Raw genomic sequence first — 22,127 nt, forward strand, 5'->3', positions numbered from 1 at the left:
AGCCTGTGTCTTGGGGAGGCTGGCAGTACTCTTCTCCCACTGACCCTTTTAGGGTTTGTCTCTCCCATCGTTTCTGGTCTCGCTGAAGGTACCATGTCGGTAGGTAGCAAGGTGTCTCAGGTGTCTATCAGTGTGGAGGCTGCTTCTGCTGCTACCAGAGATGTGCCAAGAGATAGAGGTGATTCTGGAGTACCCTCTCTAGCTCCAGCACCCAAGAGAAGCCCTGCCGAGTGCCACATCGGCACTGTACCCCTTCCAGCCCCATTTAGAAACTCGATAAGGGGCACTCCTCATGCCCCTGACTCAGGCCTCTGTGGGAGGATTCCATCCCGGTCCTTCCTGACTCCCAGTCCTGGCCAGGGACCTTTTCAGTGCATGCTGGGGACCCAGCCACCCTGTCATAGAGCAGATCTGGGCCAAGCCATGGGAGAGCTGGGTGTGGGCAGGATGTCTGGCGGAGCTATTGCTGCAGCTAGTCACTGTCCAGAGAGGGCCAGTGCCCAGGAGGGGCCTCAGCAGGGACTGGAACCAGACCTGACAAGTTTGGCCTCTGTCACAGGCAAAGCGTCCAGAGACAGCACAAGGCGGCAGCTAGGTCCCCAGGGCCGGAGAGGACAGCCAGGGAAGAGTGGAGGTGCAAGGCCCCTCTTCCATAGGACTCCAGAAATGACCGGCGGCAGCCAGGCAGCAGAGAGCAGCTAAGTAGAGCATCCAGCACAAGGGACTCCTGGGTGCTATGCAGAGGGTTCTGTGGAGGCCACAGGGACAAGCTCGGCACGTGTCCTGGCCAGGCTACTTTCCCTGCTGGCCCCGAGCCACGGCCAGTTGGGGACACAGTGTGCAGCGGGAACAGGGTGTGTGTTTGCTCAGGGCGCCTGGAGCCCGGCATGGGACAAGGGCCCATTGTGTCCCCAACCATCCTGGCTAATCCTGCCCCACTGGCCCATCCATACTGCCCCACCTCCATCTCTGCCCTGTGACCCCTCACCACCGTCCACAGCATTCTCACCTTTCAGCATGCGTCTACATCGTCTTGCCAATACTGAGTCTCCACCTACACTTAATGCCCGGAGACCTCCGTGAACCTTGACCCCTACCTATCCCCACACCTCATGTCCCTTCCTTCACAACCCCCTCCCATGCTGCCCTCTGCCCTTCAGTCATCATCCCCATCCAGCGCCCCCAGATCCACACACTCCCTCCATCCTCATACATCCTCTTGCATACCCCAGGCTCACACAGGTCCTATTCACAAGCACAAACACGTCACCTCTGTCGCCCCGGAGTCTCCCTCGGGGTGACTTGCTGATGCCAGAGACAGAAGGGAGTGTGATCATATCAGCCCTAGGGAATAGAGATGCAGGACTGTGTGTCTGGTCTGGGGGGACATCAGGTTGGCGACCGAGTCTTTCAATCAGCTAGCCCATCGCTAAGGAATGAACTGACAGCTGCCCACTGGGGCTCATCTGGGGCTGCTGCTCTGCCAAGCCTCTTCCACACACCAGGGCTATCTATGGCAGTCTCTTCCTAGACCCAGTGGACTGGATTCAGTGAAGCAGAGCCCAGCTGGCATCCTCCACATCTGCAAGGGTCCCTCATGAGGTAGGTTGTGAAATGGTGGATAAGTGGCTGGATTTCCTGGCCTCACTGCCAGCTCAGCCACATGAGGTGGGGGTGGGGGGTGGGAGAGTGGGGGTGTGTGTGGTCTCCATACTTCTCCATGCTGGAGATATGCTCTACTCAGCTGCAAAGCGTCTCCTCATGCCCAGTCTCACAAAATCCTTGGGTTAAGCCGTACTCTCTGGCTCACCGGTAAGAAAGCCGAGGCTGGGTATCACTAGGGCATGTGCTGGGGGCTGGGACATGGTGAGTATATAGAGTGTTTGCTTGCGGCAGTGAGTCCTATACCAATGTGAACTTTACAGAGGCCTGGCTGATGGTGCAGAACCGGTCTGACAGGTGAAGCTACACGTGTGTGTGTGTGTGTGTGTGTGTGTGTGTGTGTGTGTGTGTGTGCGCTTACGCCTTTGCTTGCTTGCTCACGTGGACATGTGCACTGGGGCCCAGCCAGGAGGTAGGCAGGACACAGGCCCTAGCCTGCGTCATGGGCATCACCTCCGTCAGGTGGCCACCTGCTGGGGGTGTTGGCTCAGCTGGGAGTGGCAGAGCAGGTACAGCTGAGCCTTGAAGGCTAGGATAAAGAGAGGAATAGGTGGGCTGGACAGCACCCAAATGTACACTCCACCCATCTTCATGGGTCAGAAGCAGAAAGCACCCAGCAGAGCTGGGGAAAGGCAGCCTCACCAGGAGACCAAACCTGGACCGGGTCCCTGGGTGTTGAAAGACACAGAGACTCCAGCCCCATCCCTGGCTCTGCCCAGCCTAACCTCAGCCCCTGAGAAGCCAGCCAACACTCTAAGCCCTGGAGCTGGCTGTGGCAGGGCTGGTCTGACAGCTGCCCTGCTCCTCATTCCTTTGACCCCCCAGTGGCCAGGTTGGCTTCATGCTCGCCTTGTCCAGGGGCCGCTAAGGGGCTCCACACCTGCTGGACAGGTCATTAAATCACCTCTACTGACAGATTGTGTCCAGCCAAGCAAGATCTCAGAAGGGCAGACCCGGCTGAAGTCCCCTCACCCCTACTGGAGCCAGCTCCGTCATCCCAACCAGCCCTTGCCCCGCAGCCTCTGGCCATTCCTACCTCGGCAGCAGCAGCAGCAGCGGCACCTGGCACAGTGAACTGTGAGGGCCAGGGCCCCTGCTCCTCCAGCACAACCTTCGAGGGCCTGGACTAAACCTGAGTACGACCACATACCTAGGCTCCCTCCTGGGTATCTTGGGGGCAGTCACTTTACTTTCTCAAGCCTTAGTTTCCCTACCTATAAACAATAATCAAGAAGATGTCAAGACAGGGAAGAACCTGTGTACAGGTCCTAAATGTATATGGGTGCTACTGTTCCTTCCCCTCTCCTGCCAGCCAGCCTATTCCCTCGACAAGCTGCCAAGGCCTGGAAGGACCCCACCAAGGCCTGAGCCAACACACCCAGGCCATTCCTATGCATCACTCACCCTCTGGCAGGCCTGTGGAGCTCGCCTAGCTGGGCTTTAGGGCCTCTGGAAGAGACAAAGCCCTGGCTGAGGTCCGAGGACACACAGGGAGCATCAAGCCAGGTCCTGGAGGTAAAAGGTAGTTCTGGGTGCTGGGAAGAACTGAGATGTCAGAGCGGGTCAGGATCCGCTTATAGACTTACAGACTGTTTATAGACTGGAGGTTTCCCCTGAAATCCTACCAGGTGGGTGGAGCTCCCAGCAAACCCATTCTATAGCTGATAACTGAGGCCTAATCTCTGTCTTTCCTCCTCAGGCAATAGGGATTCAGTGAAGGGTTGTAAGCAGGAGACTCCCACATGCTCAGAAACCTCTAGAGACGGATAAAGCTGAGGAGGATCCTTGGTTACGGAGCAGTAGCGGGGCCTCGGTTCTAGGGCTGCAGGTGAATCAGCTGGCACAGGGCCAGCTGGGTATTAGAGCCTATGCATCAGCTGGATAGCACCAAGTGAATGACCTTTTTGCTGCTGCCCATGGGGCAGCCTCTGCCTAGGGTCCAAGAGCAGCCAACTTGTTCATTTGGGCGGGTTACCAGGGCCGGGTCGAAACCCCAAAACTGCGTCCCAGAAACTGCTAGTCAGCGGCTCCCCTCCCACAGCCTCTAGGGAAACTGAAGCCACTCTGGGAACACCCAGGCAAGGGTGTGGCTGGGACCGGAACCCACAGAGAGCAAAGACAGAGGAGTAGGTCATGGAGTCAGTGGAGATCTCCTTTGCACATATTCCCTGGGGTCCACAAGTCTTCTCCTTGGAATGGATACTGGACCTGGGGCTACCTGCCTAGGTTGTCAGTTCTTCCCCCGAGGGACAGGAAGCTGGTCCCCTGCTCTGGGTGTCTCCTATTCCCATTTAGACTACTTCCCTACTATTACCTAGTAGATGTATACTTATGCTCAGATAGGGACCTGGGGTTATCAAGAGTGGCTGGCTGGACTTCGAGGGCAATGGGCGAGAGATTTCATCTCCCTGGCCCCACAAGCTCCTGGGGAACCCTGAGCTTTTCTCTCTTCTTCTCCTTCCTCCTTACACAACCCAGGGCTGAACCTGGCTAAGGGAGCTCAGAGCTGCCGGAACCTTGTCCCCAAATCCTTCAAAAGGACTGGACCACAGATTTTTGGGTGACACCGGCACTTGAGCGTGGTGCTGGCTGAAAGGCTTTGTGGGTTATCTGCTCATCCCTTCCCTCCCCCCAACTTCAGCCCCACCCCCCGCCAACTTTCATCTCCCCCTCCCCCCACTCCCCACCCCACTGCCGGTCTGGCTGGGGCTGACCTTTCTCTATCCGAGGGACAGCAAGCAGTATGTGCTCAGAAAAGCAGGTGTGTTCAGAGGGCAGAATGGTCGGTCAGGTGTGAGGCAGGAGGCACCACAGGCAGGCTCTGTATGGTGAGCGGGCTCCGCGGTGCCTCTGATCCAGGAGATGAGCGTGGATCCCTGGTACCCCCAACACAGCTCAGCTTTACAGCTTAAGCCCAGAAAGTCAAGCAGGGCCCTGGGTAGACAGTGAGACTGGCTGCCGAGACCTGGGAGGGCAGTGCTGACACAGGCAGATGGACTCTGGACAGCAGGTCTTCTAAGTGCCAGGCTGTTGGCCTGGCACCCACAGCCCCAAGGAGCCAGTTAGAGCTCAATAATCACCAAGGTCGGAGAGGCGGCGGGAGCTGGAAGGGGATCCGGAGGAGAAGGAGCTGGGGCCTGTAGGCTACTAACCTGGGTGGGGGGCAGGGGTGGTGTGGAGATGGGGGAACTGGGGAAGTACTCAGGGTGGGAGCCCAGCCAGAGAATGAAAGTGTAGAATTCTTCCCATTCCTTCCATTCGGAGTGCTGACTCAGCCACTGGGCTTCCTGCGCAAGCGTTCTAGTTAGTAGGATGGGGGTAAGGAGTGGGGCTGTGCCTGAGGCCCCTCAACCCCAGTCTCCCGGCTCAGGCGCCCACCCCACTCCATTGCAAGCCCCAAGCCAGCTCTCTCCTTTACTGCTTTGCACAGGGCCAGGGGTTGGGGTGGGGGGAAGGAGGCAGGAGCCTGAACGTCGTCGTGTGAGGAGGGTCCCATAGTGGATGATAATCAAGTCCTGCCTTACCCCAAGAGGACTCAGCTGCCTCACTTGGGGGTGTGAGTAGCCTGTCCTTGGGCCTCTGTTCCCCAGCCCCCAGACAATGGACAGCCCTTGACCACTCCAGATGCAGTTCCCTGGATCTTCCTCCTGAGGAGTGGGACAACGCTAAAAGCCACAAAGCTGTGCCCTTGGACCCGGTGGCCCTGAGGCAGTTGTGATGTGTGGGTCTCTCCAGCTTGGGAGAGGGGAGCTCAGGAAAGAAAGCAGGAAGGTTCATGAACCCCACAAACAGTGAAAGTGCATGGGGGGGGGAGTGCTGACTATAGTGCCTTTAGCCCAGTGCCCATCTGGGAGCCAATGGACACCAAGTACATTCCTTCTTGGGCACTGATTCCAACTGGCTAGCCATTGGGACATTTTGGAGTGTCCTCTAGGCTAGATTGGACCCCTCTGACTGGGTTCTGGAGAACGGGAAACCCCACTTCCTGAAGCAAGAATAATCACTGGAAATTCATGGTGAGTGGGTCAAGAGTTGGGGCCTCCCCTCTGCAGAAGTCAGCTCAACCTATGTACAGACCAGGGCACCCCCCTCCCCCACCGCCATGCCTGTCATTTCCTAGGAATAGGGAAGTGGTCTTGTGGTTGGAACAAAGCCTAGCCACTTCTGAACTGGATGCCCTGCCCAGGCCACCGCAGAGTCCCAGGGTCAGGATGGGTTTGTGAAACCCTGCCCAGAGATAGGGACAGGGCAAGGCCTTCCTCTGGCCTCAGTGGGTCTCTCTGGACTCTCATACAACTGGGTTCCAAAGCAGACTCAAAGGACTGTCTTGGAGCTCCAGCAGCCCTGGTCCTGTCACCTTTAGCTGCTCCTGGCCCTCCTGGTTCTTCACCTAGTACTGCTTGAAGGGGCAGGAAGGGCCTGAGAGACTCAGAGGGATTCCAGAGGAGGGAGCCACAGCTTGGGTTCATCACTCCCCTATAGACCTGGCCAGCTGGGTATGGACACAGACACCCTTACTTCTGTTCCTGCTGCATCTTGGGATATGAATGCTCCTGGTGCCCATTAGCACCTGGCTCAGGAGCCAGATCAGTGTCCTTTCAACAGAGGGTGGGTTGGAAAGAGCAATAGGACACAACCTGGGGTAACATCAGCTTTGTGGACTAGTCCTAGAGCCCAGCCCCAGCCTGGCTGCTCTGTATCCATACTGTGGCTTCCAGGATCTGGACCCTGCCTGCAGGCCTGGTATACCCAGCAGGTATGAAAGGGGAAGAAGGTGAGGGCAGGCTCCTGGCAGTCTGGTATACCAACACGTACCTCCAGGTGCTGTGAAGACATGCTGGTACTTTCCTAGATCTTTTGTGAAGACATGCCGGGATTTTTCCAGCTTTTTTTCTACAAGCAGAATTCGGGCCCATATTTTTTCCTCAACGCCATTGACTGCCCCCTCACCATACCCAGGTACTGGGAACTTACTCAACCCTCCTCTATTTCTGAGCCACTAGAGGTGGTCCACAGAGATTGGGAACCTAGGCTTTCTGGCTCCACACGGTGTGGGTACTGCCCACAGCTTTCGGAGAGGGGCTGACTCACATCTGACCTGAAGCAGTCTTCTGTCTTGCCTTGTTTCTCTCCCGGCCCTGACTATTCTTGGGCAGAGGTCAAGCTGGCAGAAACAGTCCTCTCTGAGAGCTCCGGGGAGCCAGCTGCTGTCCACAGGCATGTCCTGGACCCCAACATCTTCATGCCAGCAAAGAGCGCTGTTCTCTTTGGCCACATGCACCTACAGGAGGCAGGAAGAGCCTGCAATATCAACATCCTAGGTTGACTTGAGGCATGTGAGTATGGCAAACTGATAAGACACACACAGCAGGTGCTCACTCTGTATGCATCTCCGAGCTCATGATCACACTTGAGCTGGACATTTCTCCCGGCCCCTCTGCATCCCTAGGGGACAAGAGTCTTCCACCAGGAGTTAGGGGGGGTTCCAAGCACTTGCCTACCTGTGTAGACATGGTAGAAGTACGAGGAGTGTGAATGAGTACTCCTATTCCTATACCACATAATAGTTGGGCTTGGCTTAGAGGTGTCCCTCGTATGGTGGAGCCCCACCATAAGCCAACTGGTGTGGGAAGTTTTGAGACTCTCTTATGAAATTCCAGGCTATGTGCCCACCAGGCACCCACTAGATACTGTGGACAGTGGTTCACAGGTGTTTACCAGTCACCAGAAGTCCCGTCTATACACAGGGAGGCTGAAGTTGGAAGGGTAGATCAGCCAGTAGGAAAGCAAGGTCTGAGTGCTGGGTGGGTCCTGGGCTGTGGTACACAGGCTGGGATTCCGAAGGTGAGCTAGAAAGAGGTTGAGGGGGGGTGGGGGCAAACTTGGTCCAGCACAGATGGTATGGGCAGCTGGGTTTAACCACAGGCAGGAACCTTGTGAGGAAGAGGACCTTTAGCTCAGTCTGCCAGGACCCTGCCCAGACCACCTTGCTACATGGGCCCACAGCCCCAACTCAGGCTGACTCTGTTGGGGCCAATGTGGCTGAAGTTTTCTGGACAGTTGGATCTAGATGGGATGGGCTGATGGCATCACATCCACTATCATTGCCGCTCTGGGTGAATGATAGAAAACTTGGTTTAGGCCTGGATACTCATGGCATCTTTTTCAGGGTCTTTTAGGCCAGTTGAGTATGCCTGTGTGTGCACCCTGGTTATAGCAGAATGTGAGCAAATGCTCCTCAGTGGCAGCAAGAACCATGCCAAGGGGGAGCTGCAATTCGTCAACAATGGACGGGCTCAGCTCAGGCTGAGGACTTAGGACAGGCCAGGGTTCCCTGGGAAGGGAGATGATGTCCATCAGCCTCTGGGACAAGGTTGGAAGAGGCAACAACAGTGGCTGGGCCAGAGTTCATGCAGGCTGGGGTTCTGTTTCTGATCCTGTTGGGCCTTCCCAACCCAGGGACGCCTTTGGCAAAATGTTGCAAAATCCTGGCTAGCTCCTCTGGCTCCTCTTCTCATTCAGGAGAGGTTTGCCAAGGAGTGTGGAGGCAGGAGGGGAAAGGGCCTTGCTTGCCTTAAACTGAGAGCTCTGCCTCCAGCCAGCCTGGGGGCCTGGCCTTGGACAGGCCTGACAGGGTGGGCAGCCAGGGCCTGTTAGCTAATCAGCTGGCCAGAGCCAGGCTCAGGGAGAGGTTGGCCTGGCACAACACCAAGTCTAGATCTGGGGCCAGGGCCAGGGCCAGGGCCAGGGCTGGGGCCAGGGGTATGAGACTGGTGCCAGGTGTGCCTATCTGGGATACTGCCTGGCTAGGTAATGGGGGCCAAGGAGGGGCCTGTTCAGTTGGGCTCATCAACTCTGGTGGGAGCCAGGTCAGAGGTGGCTCAGGGTCCAGTAGGGACCGTTTGTAGAAAGGATTGACTCCAAAGGCCACAGAGGCATGGACTGGGCCTGGCCTGCGATGAGGCAAGAAACAGGAAATAGTGGGTTAATAGGAAGGAGGTAAGACAGAATAGAGATATAAAGGGCAACTGAGGAGACTCTTGGGATGGAGGGACATCAAAGACAGCCAGGGGTTGAGAAGACCCAGGACCTACCTATGGGGCAGTAGGACATGGGCTCTGTCATTGGCAAGAGCACTGGATATGGACGAGATCCACAGGGAGGTGAAGGCACCAGGGAGACTGAGGGTACCAGGGCAGGACAGCTTGGGGAGAGTGTGGGAGGTGCCCCCACCTTGTCCTTCCCTGTGATATCACAGAGCTGAAGAGTGTCTGAAGTGTGCTTTTGTGTGTCTGTGTGTCCATGGTTTTGAGGACAATTACTTGCGTGTGACTGGGTTTGTAAGTACATATGACTGTGTGCGTGTGTGTGTGCGCGTGTGTGCGTGCATGCGTGTGTGTGTGCGTGCGTGCGTGTGCGTGTGTGTGTGCGTGCATGCGTGTGTGTGTGTGTGCGCGTGTGTGCGTGCATGCGTGTGTGTGTGTGTGTGTGCGAGTGCGTGCGTGTGCGTGTGCGTGTGCGTGTGTGTGTGTGTGTGTGTGTGTGTGTGTGTGGACTGAGGCCCTGACCATCCTCCAGTCCATCATCTCTTCTTTCCTTAGCAGGAAGGACAGCCTGGCTCTGGTCACCACAGCAACAGCATGGCCCCTCCCACCCGCAGGACAGAGTGACCCGGTGGGGCTGGCTGTGCCTTCTGTCTGTGCCCACTGCAGGGCAGAAATGCCTGTTTCCAAGGCTGCAAGCACGTGGGGGACAGGATGGCTTGGGGGCCGCCGAGTGGGAGAGAGAGAGAGAGAGTACAGACCCTCTGGTAGCATCCATCCCGCTCCACCAGCCCCCTCCGCGAGTAACACCTGGTTAAGAGGGGAAGGCCAACAGACGGACTCTCCCCATGTCACACTGATCTGGGACCCAGGGCGCCCTTGGCGTGGTAGGAAGGCAAGGAACGGGGCGTGGGCATCTGCAGCAAGGCCCTTCTCATCTGGAGTATTCCGGCTCTGCTGGTGCCTGTGTAATGACTGACCTGTGGGGCCCAAGGCTATTTTTAAGGCTTACCGGATGGGCCTTCCAGGAACCAGGAAAAAACAGGTGGAGGACTGGTCCCCGGCACAGGAACTGGCTGGGGGTGTTGAAATTTGTGGCGCAGGGATGGCCTGAGGTCCAGCTTCCGATAGCCATGCCCAGGGGGAGCACAGGACCAGCAGCTCTGGGTCTGATTCAGTCTAGACTCCCATGCGAGGAGGAGAGAGGCTCCACAGACAGGACCCATTAGAACCTCCATTTGATAAATTAATAAATAGGGTCAGCCATGCCCATTGCTGGTAGCGGGTAGGATGAGGCAGGATTATTTGGGGACACAGGGGTTTCCCAATGCCTCTCCAGAGCAGATGCGTGGGTAGCTGTTCAGATCAAGCCTCTTATCAGACCTCCCCCTCGGGCCAAATGGAATGTGATGAGGCCTGTATGGTTCCTGGGGATGAGGGCCAGGGTCTATTCTGATAAGTCGTGGAGCTTAGTAGGTTTGCGGTCCTCGACACACACACACAGAGGCCCATATCTACAACACAATAAAGATAGACCCCCACCTGAGGAGAAGGCTGCTTTCTGTTCCACAGATTCCTTGCTTCTCCCCAAGTCTGGGGTCCAATACAACCAGACTATCCCGGCCTGGAAGAGGACAGGTCCCGTTGGACTCTTAGCTGGTTCTGTGAAAGCACCCACAGGCAGACACTCCACCTGAGCAGGTGCCCTGTGAATCCTGCTGGTCAGTGCTGCAGGGAGCTCTGTTCTGGATAGACACCCCGTTAGCCTCCTGGGAGCACTTCAGGGGAGAGACAAACAGAGCTCCAAGAACCTGAGACCCATTCACAGCGCGCGCCATTGGAGGTGTTTGTGAGTGTGTGTACCCAGACAGTTTGAGGGACTAAGCCACAGGGACAGTAAGGCGCAAGGAAACTGGGTGGGCCCTGGATTATTGAATCAAGACAGTATGTGCCTCAGAAGGGTTCCAGAGTGGGGAAACTGGCGTGGTCTGTGGCATGAGTCAGAGGGACAATGACAAGCCAGAGGCCGGGCTCCAGATACCCCTGGTAACAGTACAGGATTATCAGTTGCATTGTTTAGACATCCATCTCAGGTCCTAGGAGCAACTGCAAAATGGGTTCAGTGCCCTGCTCTCAACCCGTTCTGACTCCGCTAAGGCTGGCAGATGACATTCCCAAGTCCTAGGCTGCTCTTGGCTTGGGGTCAACAACAGTCGAGTCCAATTTCAGCAGTGCCTTATAAAGGGCACCGGGAAATTGCTGTTGGCCGTGTCTACGTGGGCTGCTCAGAACGGGACTACGGACATGACAGCCATCAACGAAGGCCCACTGGTAGCTGTGGGCAGCCGATGGACACATTGTCAGGTGGCTGGAAAGCAAAGGGACAGGCCCCCCAGGGCAGAGGATTTTGGGGTTAGGCAGGCTACCATAGATACCCAGCTAGGAGCATGAGGTCTGAGCCCATCTGATGGGCAAACACAAGGTGTGCTACGCGGAGGCAGGGGCTGGGCTGAAAGGTCTGAGGGCAATGCTTTCTCCCTTGGCCAGCCACGTGCGCACCGTGGCGCGCGAGCGATGGGTGACACACACAAGGCGAGTGTCAGCGAAGGCCTCAGAATCGCATGGGTGTCCTCCTGGATTTCCGCTTCTCTGAGGGAGCCGGCTCCTCGCACTCCACGCGCCATGGACGCCCACGGAAAACGAGGGAAGAACACGCGTAAGTCGCGGAGCCCGAGAGTGACCTTCCTTTGCGGGGCCTGCGGGGGGGGGGGTCCAGGCTCGGAAGGCCCCGCCCCGCGTCGCCATTGGCTGAGTCCCCGTGTCCTTTCAAAACCTCGGTTTTCATTGGCTTATACGGCCCCGCCCGCGCGGCCAGAAGCAGAGGGGCCGCCGCCCGCGCGCGAGTTGCGCGTGCGCAGGGCGAGCGAGCGTGCCGTGGGGGAGCCGCGGTACGCTGTGCGCCTCCGCGACAATACTACAGCAAACTAGTCCGGACGGGTCGCCGTCCCCGTGCGGCACGGGCCCTTGACAAACCGACAGGGAACGTCCGGCTTTCCCAGCAACGCCTAGCGATACAACAGCCGCACTGCAAAGCAAGCCTCGGGCGGAAGGGGGCGGGGCCTTAGGCGGCCCCGCCTTCGCGGAAGGATACGCGTCTCCGTGGTCCAAAACCCCGGGGCGAGGCGGCCGGGGCGTGTGAGCCGCTCGGCCAGCTGTCGTATACGCGCTTCCGCGCGGCCACCGGGCAACTGCGCCGCGCGGCTGCCTCGCTGAGCGCTCGGCCTCGGGGCCGCGGGGATCCGCCGCGCTGTCTGCGGTCGGGAAGACCGCCCTCCCGCGTCCGTGCCGGACGGGTCAGAGGCGGCACCGCACGCGACGCCACCCGCGATGCTGCTGTCTAAGTTCGGCTCCCTGGCGCACCTCTGCGGGCCTGGAGGCGTGGACCACCTCCCGGTGAAGATCCTGCAGCCAGGTAGGTGCGCGGGCTGGGGAGGGGGCCCCGGGCGATGGCTGGAGGGTCTTTGGGCCATCACCAACTGGATTGCGTGTCCCCACAGCCAAGGCGGACAAGGAGAGCTTCGAGAAGGTGTACCAGGTGGGCGCCGTGCTGGGCAGCGGGGGCTTCGGCACGGTCTACGCGGGCAGCCGCATCGCCGACGGACTCCCGGTGAGTCGGGGCTCCGGGCGCAGCCGCGTGGTCGCTGGCCACGCTCGGCCGCCCGGCTGACCGCTCGCGTGTCGCCCCCCTCCCCGCAGGTGGCCGTGAAGCACGTGGTGAAGGAGCGGGTGACCGAGTGGGGCAGTCTGGTAAGTGTGCGGGCGCGGGTCTTGCGGGTGCGGGCAGGCGCGGGTCGCCTTGGCTTTGTCCGTTGACCGCCTTGTCCCCCCCAGGGCGGAGTGGCCGTGCCCCTGGAGGTGGTGCTGCTGCGCAAGGTGGGCGCGGCGGGCGGCGCGCGCGGCGTCATCCGCCTGCTGGACTGGTTCGAGCGGCCCGACGGCTTCCTGCTGGTGCTGGAGCGGCCAGAACCGGCACAGGACCTCTTCGACTTCATCACGGAACGGGGCGCCCTGGACGAGCCCCTGGCGCGCCGCTTCTTCGCGCAGGTGCTTGCCGCTGTGCGGCACTGCCACAATTGTGGGGTTGTGCACCGAGACATCAAGGACGAGAACCTGCTGGTGGACCTGCGCTCGGGCGAGCTGAAGCTCATCGACTTCGGCTCGGGCGCGGTGCTCAAGGACACGGTCTACACTGACTTTGATGGTAAGCAGGTGGTGCGGCGTTCCGGCGACTGTTGGGAGGCCGCGCGCCGCGCCGGGTTTGCGCGCGCGCGCGCGTGCGGGGGTGGGGTGGGGTGGGGTGGCGAGTGGGGACACCGGGGTAGCCCTCTGCGGTGTTAGGGCGCAGGGTCTGGGGACGGTGGGTGGCAGCCAGGGAGACCCGCGGTACGCGCGTGACGCAGGGCTCAGCCAGCTGCCTCGGCGCCTTGGCCCCTCCCTGTGCCGGGGAGGGCGCTCGCGGGCCTCCCTTGCGTGCGTGCGTGCGTGCGGAGCGCGGGGGCGCCGCAGTAGAAATCCCCGCATTGCGGAGCGCGGGGAAGCCGGGGCTCCCCCACTCCTCTGCTCCCTCCTCCCATCCCTCCCGCCCCTCCTCTTCCCGAGCTCCTCTCCTCCCCTTCCCTGGCCACGCAGAGCTGAGCAGGCAAAGCCGGGGCGGGAGGAGCTGGAACACCCGGCCCAGTTCCCTGTGGCTTACGTTGTATCTGTTTGTTGTGAAACTGGAGCCGGAGCTCATGTGACGCGCTCCTGCAGTGGGGCCTGTTGGGGGTGGGCCTTCACCTCCCTTTCACTCCTGCCCCTCCCCTGCCCGCCACGTCCCTCCTTTCCTGAGCCCCGCCTGCTGCTGTGTTGGGGTTTTTCCAGGGTGATGACAAGCAAGATTCGGAGGCCAGGGTGGAGGCAGGCTTCGAGCTAACAAGGGCACTGTGTGTGGCCCTGAGTTTCCCCTGTATATCTTGATATGTTCCTAATCCCGATTCCTCCTCCCCCCCAGGCACTCGCGTGTACAGCCCCCCAGAGTGGATCCGCTATCACCGCTATCATGGGCGCTCTGCCACTGTGTGGTCTCTGGGTGTACTGCTCTATGACATGGTGTGTGGGGACATTCCCTTCGAGCAGGACGAGGAGATCTTGCGTGGCAGGCTATTTTTCCGGAGGAGGGTCTCCCCAGGTGTGTGTTGGACAGCCTGTGGCTGGGTTGGGGGTGGGGCAGTGCAGGAGGACTCTGACCCCTGTTGTCTTTGCAGAGTGCCAGCAGCTCATTGAGTGGTGTCTCTCCCTGCGGCCCTCAGAGAGGCCCTCACTGGACCAAATTGCTGCCCACCCCTGGATGCTGGGGACAGAGGGGAGCGTTCCAGAAAACTGTGACCTTCGGCTCTGTGCCCTGGACACTGATGACGGAGCCAGCACCACTTCCAGCAGTGAGAGCTTGTGAGGAGGAGGAGGCTGGACTCCACACTGGGGGCCTGGGCTCAGCCTAGCAAGCCCTCTTCCAGAACGAACATTCTCTGCCTGGGATGTCTCCTGCAAAAGCAGTGACCTCTGACCCCTGGTGACCTTTGCTCTCGGCACCGGGCCTGTTTCCTTTGCTTTGAGTGCCTTTTTGAACGCTGCTCCACAGGGCCTGGGTTTTCTTGAGCTCTTCTGTCCAAAGATGGCTGCGGGCTGAGCAAGGTCCCGCCTGCCTTGGGTGGATACTTGAACCAGAGACCCCTACCCTGCTGCTGCATCTTGGAGGCAGCCTTCCTGACCAACTGTGTCTGACATGGAGCACCCCGTGGTGCCCCCCTCCCACCCTCCAGTCTCATGGTGTTCGTCTGGGCATGTCTGCACAAGCAATGCAAACGGCTGGGCCGCTGGTGCCCATCTGCCAACCCGGGCGCGCAGCTTAGGCGTGCCAGGGTCTCTTATTTATGGTGTGACCACCCTGGAGGGCGCCCCTGCCCTGCTGGGGCTATTTATTGTTTAATTTATTTGCTGAGGTTACTTCCTCCAAGCAGCCCCTCCTCCAGGCCCCTGGGGTGAACAGGAGAGTCAAGGGTGGCTGTGGAGTCCACAGAGCCCACCCATCCTGCTTCCTGCACCTGGAGTAGGTCCCCAGCCCACATGTCTGTGGGAGGAAGAACTTGTACAGTGGCTAATTTAAGGGAAGTGGGGGACCCTGCCACCCTGGGCACTCTTGCGCTGGGGGGGTGGGGGTGGGTTTTAAATTATTGACCTTGTACAGTCTGCTTGCTGGCTCTGAAAGCTGGGGTGGGGGACAGAGTCTCAAGCCCTTAATTTATTTTAGCAGCTGTGTTTCTGTGACCCTGGTGTGAGTAGGCATCAGGGGAGGGGGTTGTTTAAGTTCAAGTGTGAGATGTCTGGAAATCATATTTTTTATACAGGTATTTCAATTAAATGTTTTGGTATATAGTGGATGTCTTCTGGTTTTTGGACTGGAACCCTGAAAAGGGTTTGGGGGCCTGAGTTAGCTGCCCAGGTTACTGTTGTGGCTGTGTCAACTGGGTGATGGGGGCAGGGTGGAGACGAGCTTTTGTGAGGCCAGGCCAGTGTCCCTCCTTAGCCTTCTCTACCCAGAGATAGAGGAGGCTGGTCCATTAGGGGAAGAAGTCTGTTTCCTGTGGGTGTGAGTGACGTGCTGCCTTCAAGTCTGGTGGATATTCTGAGGGATGAGTAGAAATTTCCAAGGGAGGTAGGCAGTGGCGGGTAGATGAGGCAGAACAGTCACTGAAAGTATAGGTGGATGGGGTTCAGTGCATCATGGTGTGCTGAGCTTTGGTCAACAGCAACTGAACCCTGGCCTGACAGATGTGGGAGGGAGAGCCAGAAGCCGTGTCCAGGTGTGAAAAGGGGTCAGTGGTGGACAACGGCCCGTCTTGTGAGGCCACTGGGTGCCTTTAGGGCACCACCACCTGTTGAACCTCAGGCAGGCAACACAGCGGCAGAAGCCTCTGGCCAGGAGATTGAGAAGCAGGGAGTTGTGGGAAGTGAAGTGGAAGGAATAAAGCCACTTGCCTGCCCTCTAGAGCAGATGGATTGGGGGTGTCATTGCTACCTGTTTCTCCTGAGAACTCACATTGAGGTTCGGAGCACCAAGTTCAGTTTCACAAAGTGAGCCAGGCCACCTCCACAGCCTCCAGGCTCTGCAGAGACAGGGCCCCTCCTTGTGACACTGGCTGAGGGTGCTAGGCCCACCATCTGCCTGTCATCCTCTCTGTCACCTCGAGGATACCCATCCATGCTTTCGCCCACCTACCTGACCAGCCGTGGATCCCTAAGCTCTGCAGGGTCCTGAGTCAAACCCTGGGAAGATGGATCTTACATACATTTAGTTATCAGGTCCCTCAACCAGGGCATTTTGAGGAAGGAAAGCCCTCGAAGGAATTGAGTAGGACAATAGGAATTCTCAGCCTCCTGAAGCCCTCATGTATGTATTCATCAGAGCTCCAAGAGGGTGGTGCTGATGGGTCAGGAGGTGAGCAGACCTTGTTCATAAAGAGGAGGCCCCTATGTTCAACACACTGACCCTGGCACATGCCAACACACCACTAGCAAAGCATGTCCTAGGAGTCTTACCGCTCCTGGATGGGGAGCAGAGGCAGGTGGCAATCATGAAATGCCCAGTGCCACCACATTGAGTCCATGACCTCCACAGAGACCCAGTGACTGAAACTGGACAAAGGTCTGGAGGTCTGAGCTCTTGTTTTGCTCAGGGGAGCAAGTCCCGCAAATCCTGGGAACACTGCCTCCAGGCTGTCCCGGAGGCCAGGGTCACCCAGTATGCAGTAGGTTATTCAGGAATGCTGTGGAGGTGGAGCAGGCACGGGGGGCAGTAAGTGGCTGCTGGCAAGTTGAAAAGATGCTGAAGCTGTGGGCACAAGTGGCCGAGGGGGTGGAGGTAGGGGACACCTGGACACCCGTTCCCCTACCCTGTCACCTCAGCCCAGTCTGTCCCTGGAGAGTTGTCCACCGCTAGGCTAGCCACTATTATCACTCCAGCTCCAACTCTGTCAGGCTAGGGCTGTCTGTCTAGCTTTCCCTGGGACTGAGGGCCAGAGGGGCAAGAATCTTGTGCAGACAGCAGAATAGGACTCTCGTCCCCACGACCATGCCTTTAACCCACTGGGAGCTGCAAAGGAGAGGCCAGTGCCGGGTCCTGGGTGAGACTCCAATGTACTGGTTTTCCAACACAAAGATGGCGGGCCAAGGGAGCCTTTTACACAGCTCCATGGGCTCCAGAAGGGGGTGTAGGCCTGGTCTGCCTCGAGTCTTTTATCCTACCTGTGGGGCTAGGCACCACCACACAGCAACAGCAGCCCAGGGTGTAGGGCCTGTGGGCTTTTCCTGGCATCTGGGCCACACCCACAGTGAGATTCTGAGAAGCCTCCAGGGCTCACTCCCAGATCCCGGACCGGCAGAATTCCAGAGCTGGAATGCCAGGAATGTTACTCAGCTTTCCATCACTGACAAAATACCAGATAAACAAACGGGGCGAAAGTTTGTTTTGGCTTCCAGTACAAAGTGCCAGAGGTTCTGCTCCCTAATTATCTGCTCCATTGCTTTTGGGTCCATGGTGGCAAGGTACACATTGGTGAGGTGGACGTAGCTCCTGTTTACTATGTGTCAACCAGGAAACAAGACAGACAGGATGGGTCTGAGGTCCCCAAGCCCCCTCAAGGGCCTGCCTCCAGTGACCTTACTTCCTCACATAGACCCCACCTCCTGGGAGCCCTACCACCTCAGTGGGGCCAGAGACTGGGGACCAACCCTCCAACAGAAGGGCTTTTGGAGCCACTCCAGATCCAAACTATAGCACATGCTGTCCAGGAAGCCTGGCCTGCTGCAGTGTCTGGCTGCTCCAGACCATTTGGTATACAAGGTACAGTGAAAGATTCAGAGCCTACCCCCTCCCACCCCCACTCCCTGCCCCGGGCTCTCTGTCTGGTGGCCCCTAACACATTGCCACACAGGCTTTATCAGGATCTTTGTGACCCACATGCTGCGGTGGACTTGAGCCTCTGCTCTCTGGGCCTTGGAGACCCTGAGTGAGGTTTGGCTTCTCTCTGGGGAGAAAGTAAAGCAGAGCTCCATTCCCTGTCTTAAGGTCCCGGATATCTGGCAGTGGGTGTTCAAGCCCTTTCCCTATAGATAGGCCCCTCCTACTTTGCCTGGACAACCTCCAAGAGCGCAGCGACCCTCTGGCAGCTCGGGGCAGAGAGATGATGCCTGTGCTTCCACTACACTTGTACCTGTACAAGTGTACTTGTACATCAGTTGGCCATCTGGACCTAACAGGCCTCTAACACCCTCCCCAGCCATCCTCTTCCTCAGTGTAGGACGCTCTGTGGAGGGCAAAGGTCAGGCCCTGATATTTATAGGATGCTCTTCTTTTGAGACAGAACCCATCTACAGAGTCCAAGGCCTGGTACAATGAACTTCTCAGGACCAGGACATGCCTGTAGCTATTGGCTAGACCCTGGTCCTTCCTGAGGCTGCACTGTTGGCCATGCATTATCTGTAGAGCTGGAGCAGAATGGGCAGACCGCCTTAAATGCCCCTCTAGGCTCCTGCCTCCTCTAGGCTCCAGCTTCCTGGGTTTTTTCCTCCCTCTCTCCCTCCTGCGTCCCTCCCCACAGGAAAATTGCCAGGCTCTGAGCTCCCCACTTCACAGAGGCACTTAGGCTGGTCCTCCTTAGCATCATCTGGTGGCTCAGATGATGTTCTATGGCGCTGGGTCCTTAAAGCCTACACATCTTAAAACTTTCAGCCAACATGACTGACTTAAAGACATCCTTAGGATCAGTCAGATTCTACAGGCTGAGCCTACATGATACTTAGCAGCTTGTGAAGGGTGGTTGGTGTGAACATCACTAGGCCCCAACCTGGTGCCAGCATGACCACTGGGTGCTCATGAGGGAGCAAAGTTTGGCCTCAAGAATGCTCTTCCTGCCCCCTTGTGGGTCTGCCTCCTCTGCCTCCTCACCTACTGGGCCCAAAGCCAGGATGACTTCCCGTAGAGGGAAGCTGGGACAGGGATGGTCTCCAAGGCAGCTCCAGAAATGAAGTCCTGCTATGGCTTTGGTGCCAAAGCTGTGTGACAAAGGGATCCCTGGAGGCCTTGGGAGCCTGTCTGCTCCTCCTGAGCACCCAGACCCCAGCCACAAGAGCCCTAAGCAGGCAAGGAGGGGTTCTAGAGGGGCACACCGTGCAGCTCTGTAGTTCACGCCTAGTCTGAAAAGGTTGTCTGAGGCAGAGGCTGGGTAACCCCTGAACAGGCAGCAAGGATTGGCCAGGCAAGAGTTGAGGGTCTGGATGCTCACCCATTTGATCCACAGTCACAGACTTCAGTCTCTGTGGGGGCCCCAAGGCCTCAGCATCTGGTAAGATAACCAGGCCTATCAGTGGTACTCCACTTGGGGCCCCAGGAGAAGAGAATCTGAGGAAGAAGATATTGGTTGCTGGCCTTGCTGGCCAGAAGAACAGGGCTCTCCAGAGTCTGGACACAGCCCCAGGAGGGGTATGGGGAAGACAGTGTAGAAAAGTTGCTAGACCCAAGTCCGTGTCTGGGAGAGTCTATCAAGTCTACCTGGCCCCTGAGCACAGAGCAGTAGATTAGACAGGAGACCAGAGGCCTTGCTCATCCCTGAACTCTGCCCTGGATTTCTCAGCAGTTCCAATGATCTTTCTACAGGAACCTCTGTCGGGATGAGTACACATGACTGTCAGGCAGGCTTAGTAAAACCCTGAGCTTTGATTACACAACCGACCCACTTTTGTTACCCTGTGGCAGGCTGTGGCGGGGGCTGCTCCCCCAATACTGGTTATTGCCCTCTTCCTGACCAGACATCTTCAGGAAAGCGTCTCTGGGTGGCAGGCACATGATCCTAGCACCGAGAGACCAGCCCAGGCCGGTGTTCCAGCTTCCTTTCTGTTCCGTGGTAAAACACTCTAACCAAAAGCGCCTTAAGGGAGGAATGGGTTTATTTGGGGGTAGGGGTGGGCTCCTAATGTTAGAAGGGCTGGGGTAGATGCTTCCTCCTGGGTAAGTCAAAGGGGTCCCCTTCCCTGAGGTGGCCCACTTCTGTCTAGCCCTGCATGAACCAGGTGGAGGAACTGAGGCTAAGGAAGATTTTAACTCTCTAAGATCATAACGACTAAGTAGACTCAGATCTGGACCCTGAACACAGGGCTGTAGCACGAATCCTAGTTGGTCTTAATAAAAACCCAGGGCCAGATATTGGGGTAAATGTTGAAAGATCAGAGAGACAAAGGAACAAGCCACAGCCACCTCTCACCTCACCAACTCCTCGCTGAAAAGACTGAGCTCCCTAAGGTCTCCTCCTACCTTATATTCCTCTCTCCGCCCAGCCATATCACTTCCTGCTCAGCCTCCCTAGTGCTGGGATTAAAGGCATGTGTGCCTCCCAAGTACTGGGAGCAAAGGCATGAGATCCCAAGTGCTGGGATTAAAGGTGTGTGCCACCACTGCCTGACCTCTATGGCTAACTAGTGGCTGGCTTTGCCCTCTGATCTTCAGGCAAGCTTTATTTGTTAGAGCATACACAAAATGTCACCACACAGGGCCTCTATCTAACCACTATGGAAGATGATGCCCCCAGGGCAGTATGATTGGAAACCTCCTTCCCAGCAAGGGGCTCAGAGATACCAGCTGGCACTGGCCTGGCCTCTGGCTCCTGCTGACCACTATGCTAATAGGAGGCCACTTGTCCTGCCCAGTCCAGTTGTCAACTGGTCCTCCATTAACATAGTATCAGGGGTGGGAAGTGAGGAGACAGGGAAACCCTTGGACCAGCCTTTGTTGGAGGCTACAACAGACCCTTCCCAAGGCCCTGGGGTCGGTCGCTACAGCTCTGAAGGCTTTGTCTTCATTCTGAGGCCCCGGCTCAAAGACGGGCATGTGGCTGGTGCCCTGGAGAAGACAGCAGTCACAGTTTGCCTGAGAGGAGCTGGTGCTTCTCTGTGTCCCCTTCAATCACTGTGGCTGGTGACCCCCACCTTCCTGGTCAATCTAGTTAATCAGGGGACCAGGAGAAGGAAGGTGCTGGTTGAAAGGCCTCGGGCTGGATCTGACAGAACAGCTGTCTGTAGTGGCAGACAAGGAATGGGCAGGCTTGGGAATGTGTTCCTGTCGGGTTTCCTGAGTGGCAGGCGTGTTGGGTCCTAGGACCAAACCAGGTCGGGCAGGGGTTGCTTTGAATCTGGTGTTCCAGTTTCCTTTCTGTTACTGTGGTAAAACATTCTAACCAAAAGCAACTTTTTATTTCTTACAGTTCCAGGTCACACAAGCCATCGATGGAGAGTCAGGACAGGAGCTGCGGCAGGAATTCAAAGCAAGAGCCCGTGCTTGCTGGCCAGTTCTCTCTAGCTTACTCAGAGACTTAAGGTCAGCTAGCTTTCTTACACAGCCCAGGCACACCTGCCTAGGGATGGGGCCGCCCACAGTGGGCTGAGCCCTCCCACATCCATCATCAATGCAGATGATTCCTCACAGACATAACCCCAGGCCAGTCTGACCTGGCCAATCAACCCCTCAGGAGATACTTCTTCAGGTGAGTCTAAGCTATGCCAAGTTGACAATTAAAGCTAACTAGGACACGCATGGGGTCCTGGGCCCTGGGTGCTGCTCAGGACTTTGTCATCCTGAAAAGACTCTGCCTGGCCCTTTTCCTCTTCCTGTCGTGGGCGATGTAGAGGACCAGGACCCGGAGGTACCCTGTGGTGCTCAGTCCACACACATAACTGCTAGTCAGGTCTCTGCAGAGCACCCTGGGGGCCTCCACCTGCTGACCATGTGTCTGCTCTCCATACGCTCCCTCTTTCCACCTGGGAGGGAATAGATAGCCCTCCTAGTACTCGGCCCAACTGAGACACAACCGATGCCATGCTTTCAGATGTGACAGACAGGAGCCTGGAAGATGCCAGGCAGCTTTGCTGAGATCGAGCAAAGGGATACCAGCAGACCAGCGGGCACAATAGCCTGGGCCTATGTGGTAGCATTTGAGAGGCAGAGGCAGGAGAATTGCTGTGAGTTCAAGGCCAGCCTGGTCTACTAAACTAAACCTAATCTCTCTGTCTCTCTCTCTGTCTCTCTCTCTCTCACCACACACACACACACACACACACACACACACACACACACACACACAGAGCTCCAAGAATAGCTTAGGCTTTAAGGAGGGAGAAAAGAAAGGCAGGTACTAAAGAGCTAAGATGTCCTAGTCCAGCACATGCGCCTTAGGACCCTTTTCCTGGCTGGTCTAATGTTCCAGTAGGATAGCCAGGTCTACTCAAGGTGGCTGAGGAAAGGGTCCAAGGACAGGGAGACTGACCTCAAAGGCACAG

At 57.4% G+C, this 22,127-nt stretch overlaps 1 protein-coding gene across 2 annotated transcripts; it reads left to right on the top strand.

Annotated features, from left to right (window-relative positions):
• The first annotated feature begins 930 nt into the window (after window positions 1-930).
• Window positions 931-15,179, top strand: Pim3 (Pim-3 proto-oncogene, serine/threonine kinase). Of its 2 annotated transcripts, none has more exons than XM_052748599.1 (7): window positions 931-1,602; window positions 11,253-12,177; window positions 12,263-12,372; window positions 12,462-12,512; window positions 12,597-12,966; window positions 13,756-13,932; window positions 14,009-15,179. In XM_052748599.1, the coding sequence occupies exons 2-7, from the start codon at window positions 12,093-12,095 to the stop codon at window positions 14,194-14,196; spliced, it is 981 nt and encodes a 326-aa protein (XP_052604559.1). In that variant the 5' UTR covers window positions 931-1,602; window positions 11,253-12,092; the 3' UTR covers window positions 14,197-15,179. The 2 variants fall into 2 exon arrangements, with proteins under 2 accessions (XP_052604559.1, XP_052604560.1); XM_052748600.1 differs by lacking the exon at window positions 931-1,602 and adding an exon at window positions 10,954-11,069.
• Window positions 15,180-22,127: the final 6,948 nt, after the last annotated feature.

The sequence above is a fragment of the Peromyscus californicus genome, unplaced genomic scaffold (genome assembly GCF_007827085.1).
Source record: "Peromyscus californicus insignis strain IS unplaced genomic scaffold, ASM782708v3 Scaffold_20__1_contigs__length_68692818, whole genome shotgun sequence".
NCBI classification, from domain to species: domain Eukaryota; kingdom Metazoa; phylum Chordata; class Mammalia; order Rodentia; family Cricetidae; genus Peromyscus; species Peromyscus californicus.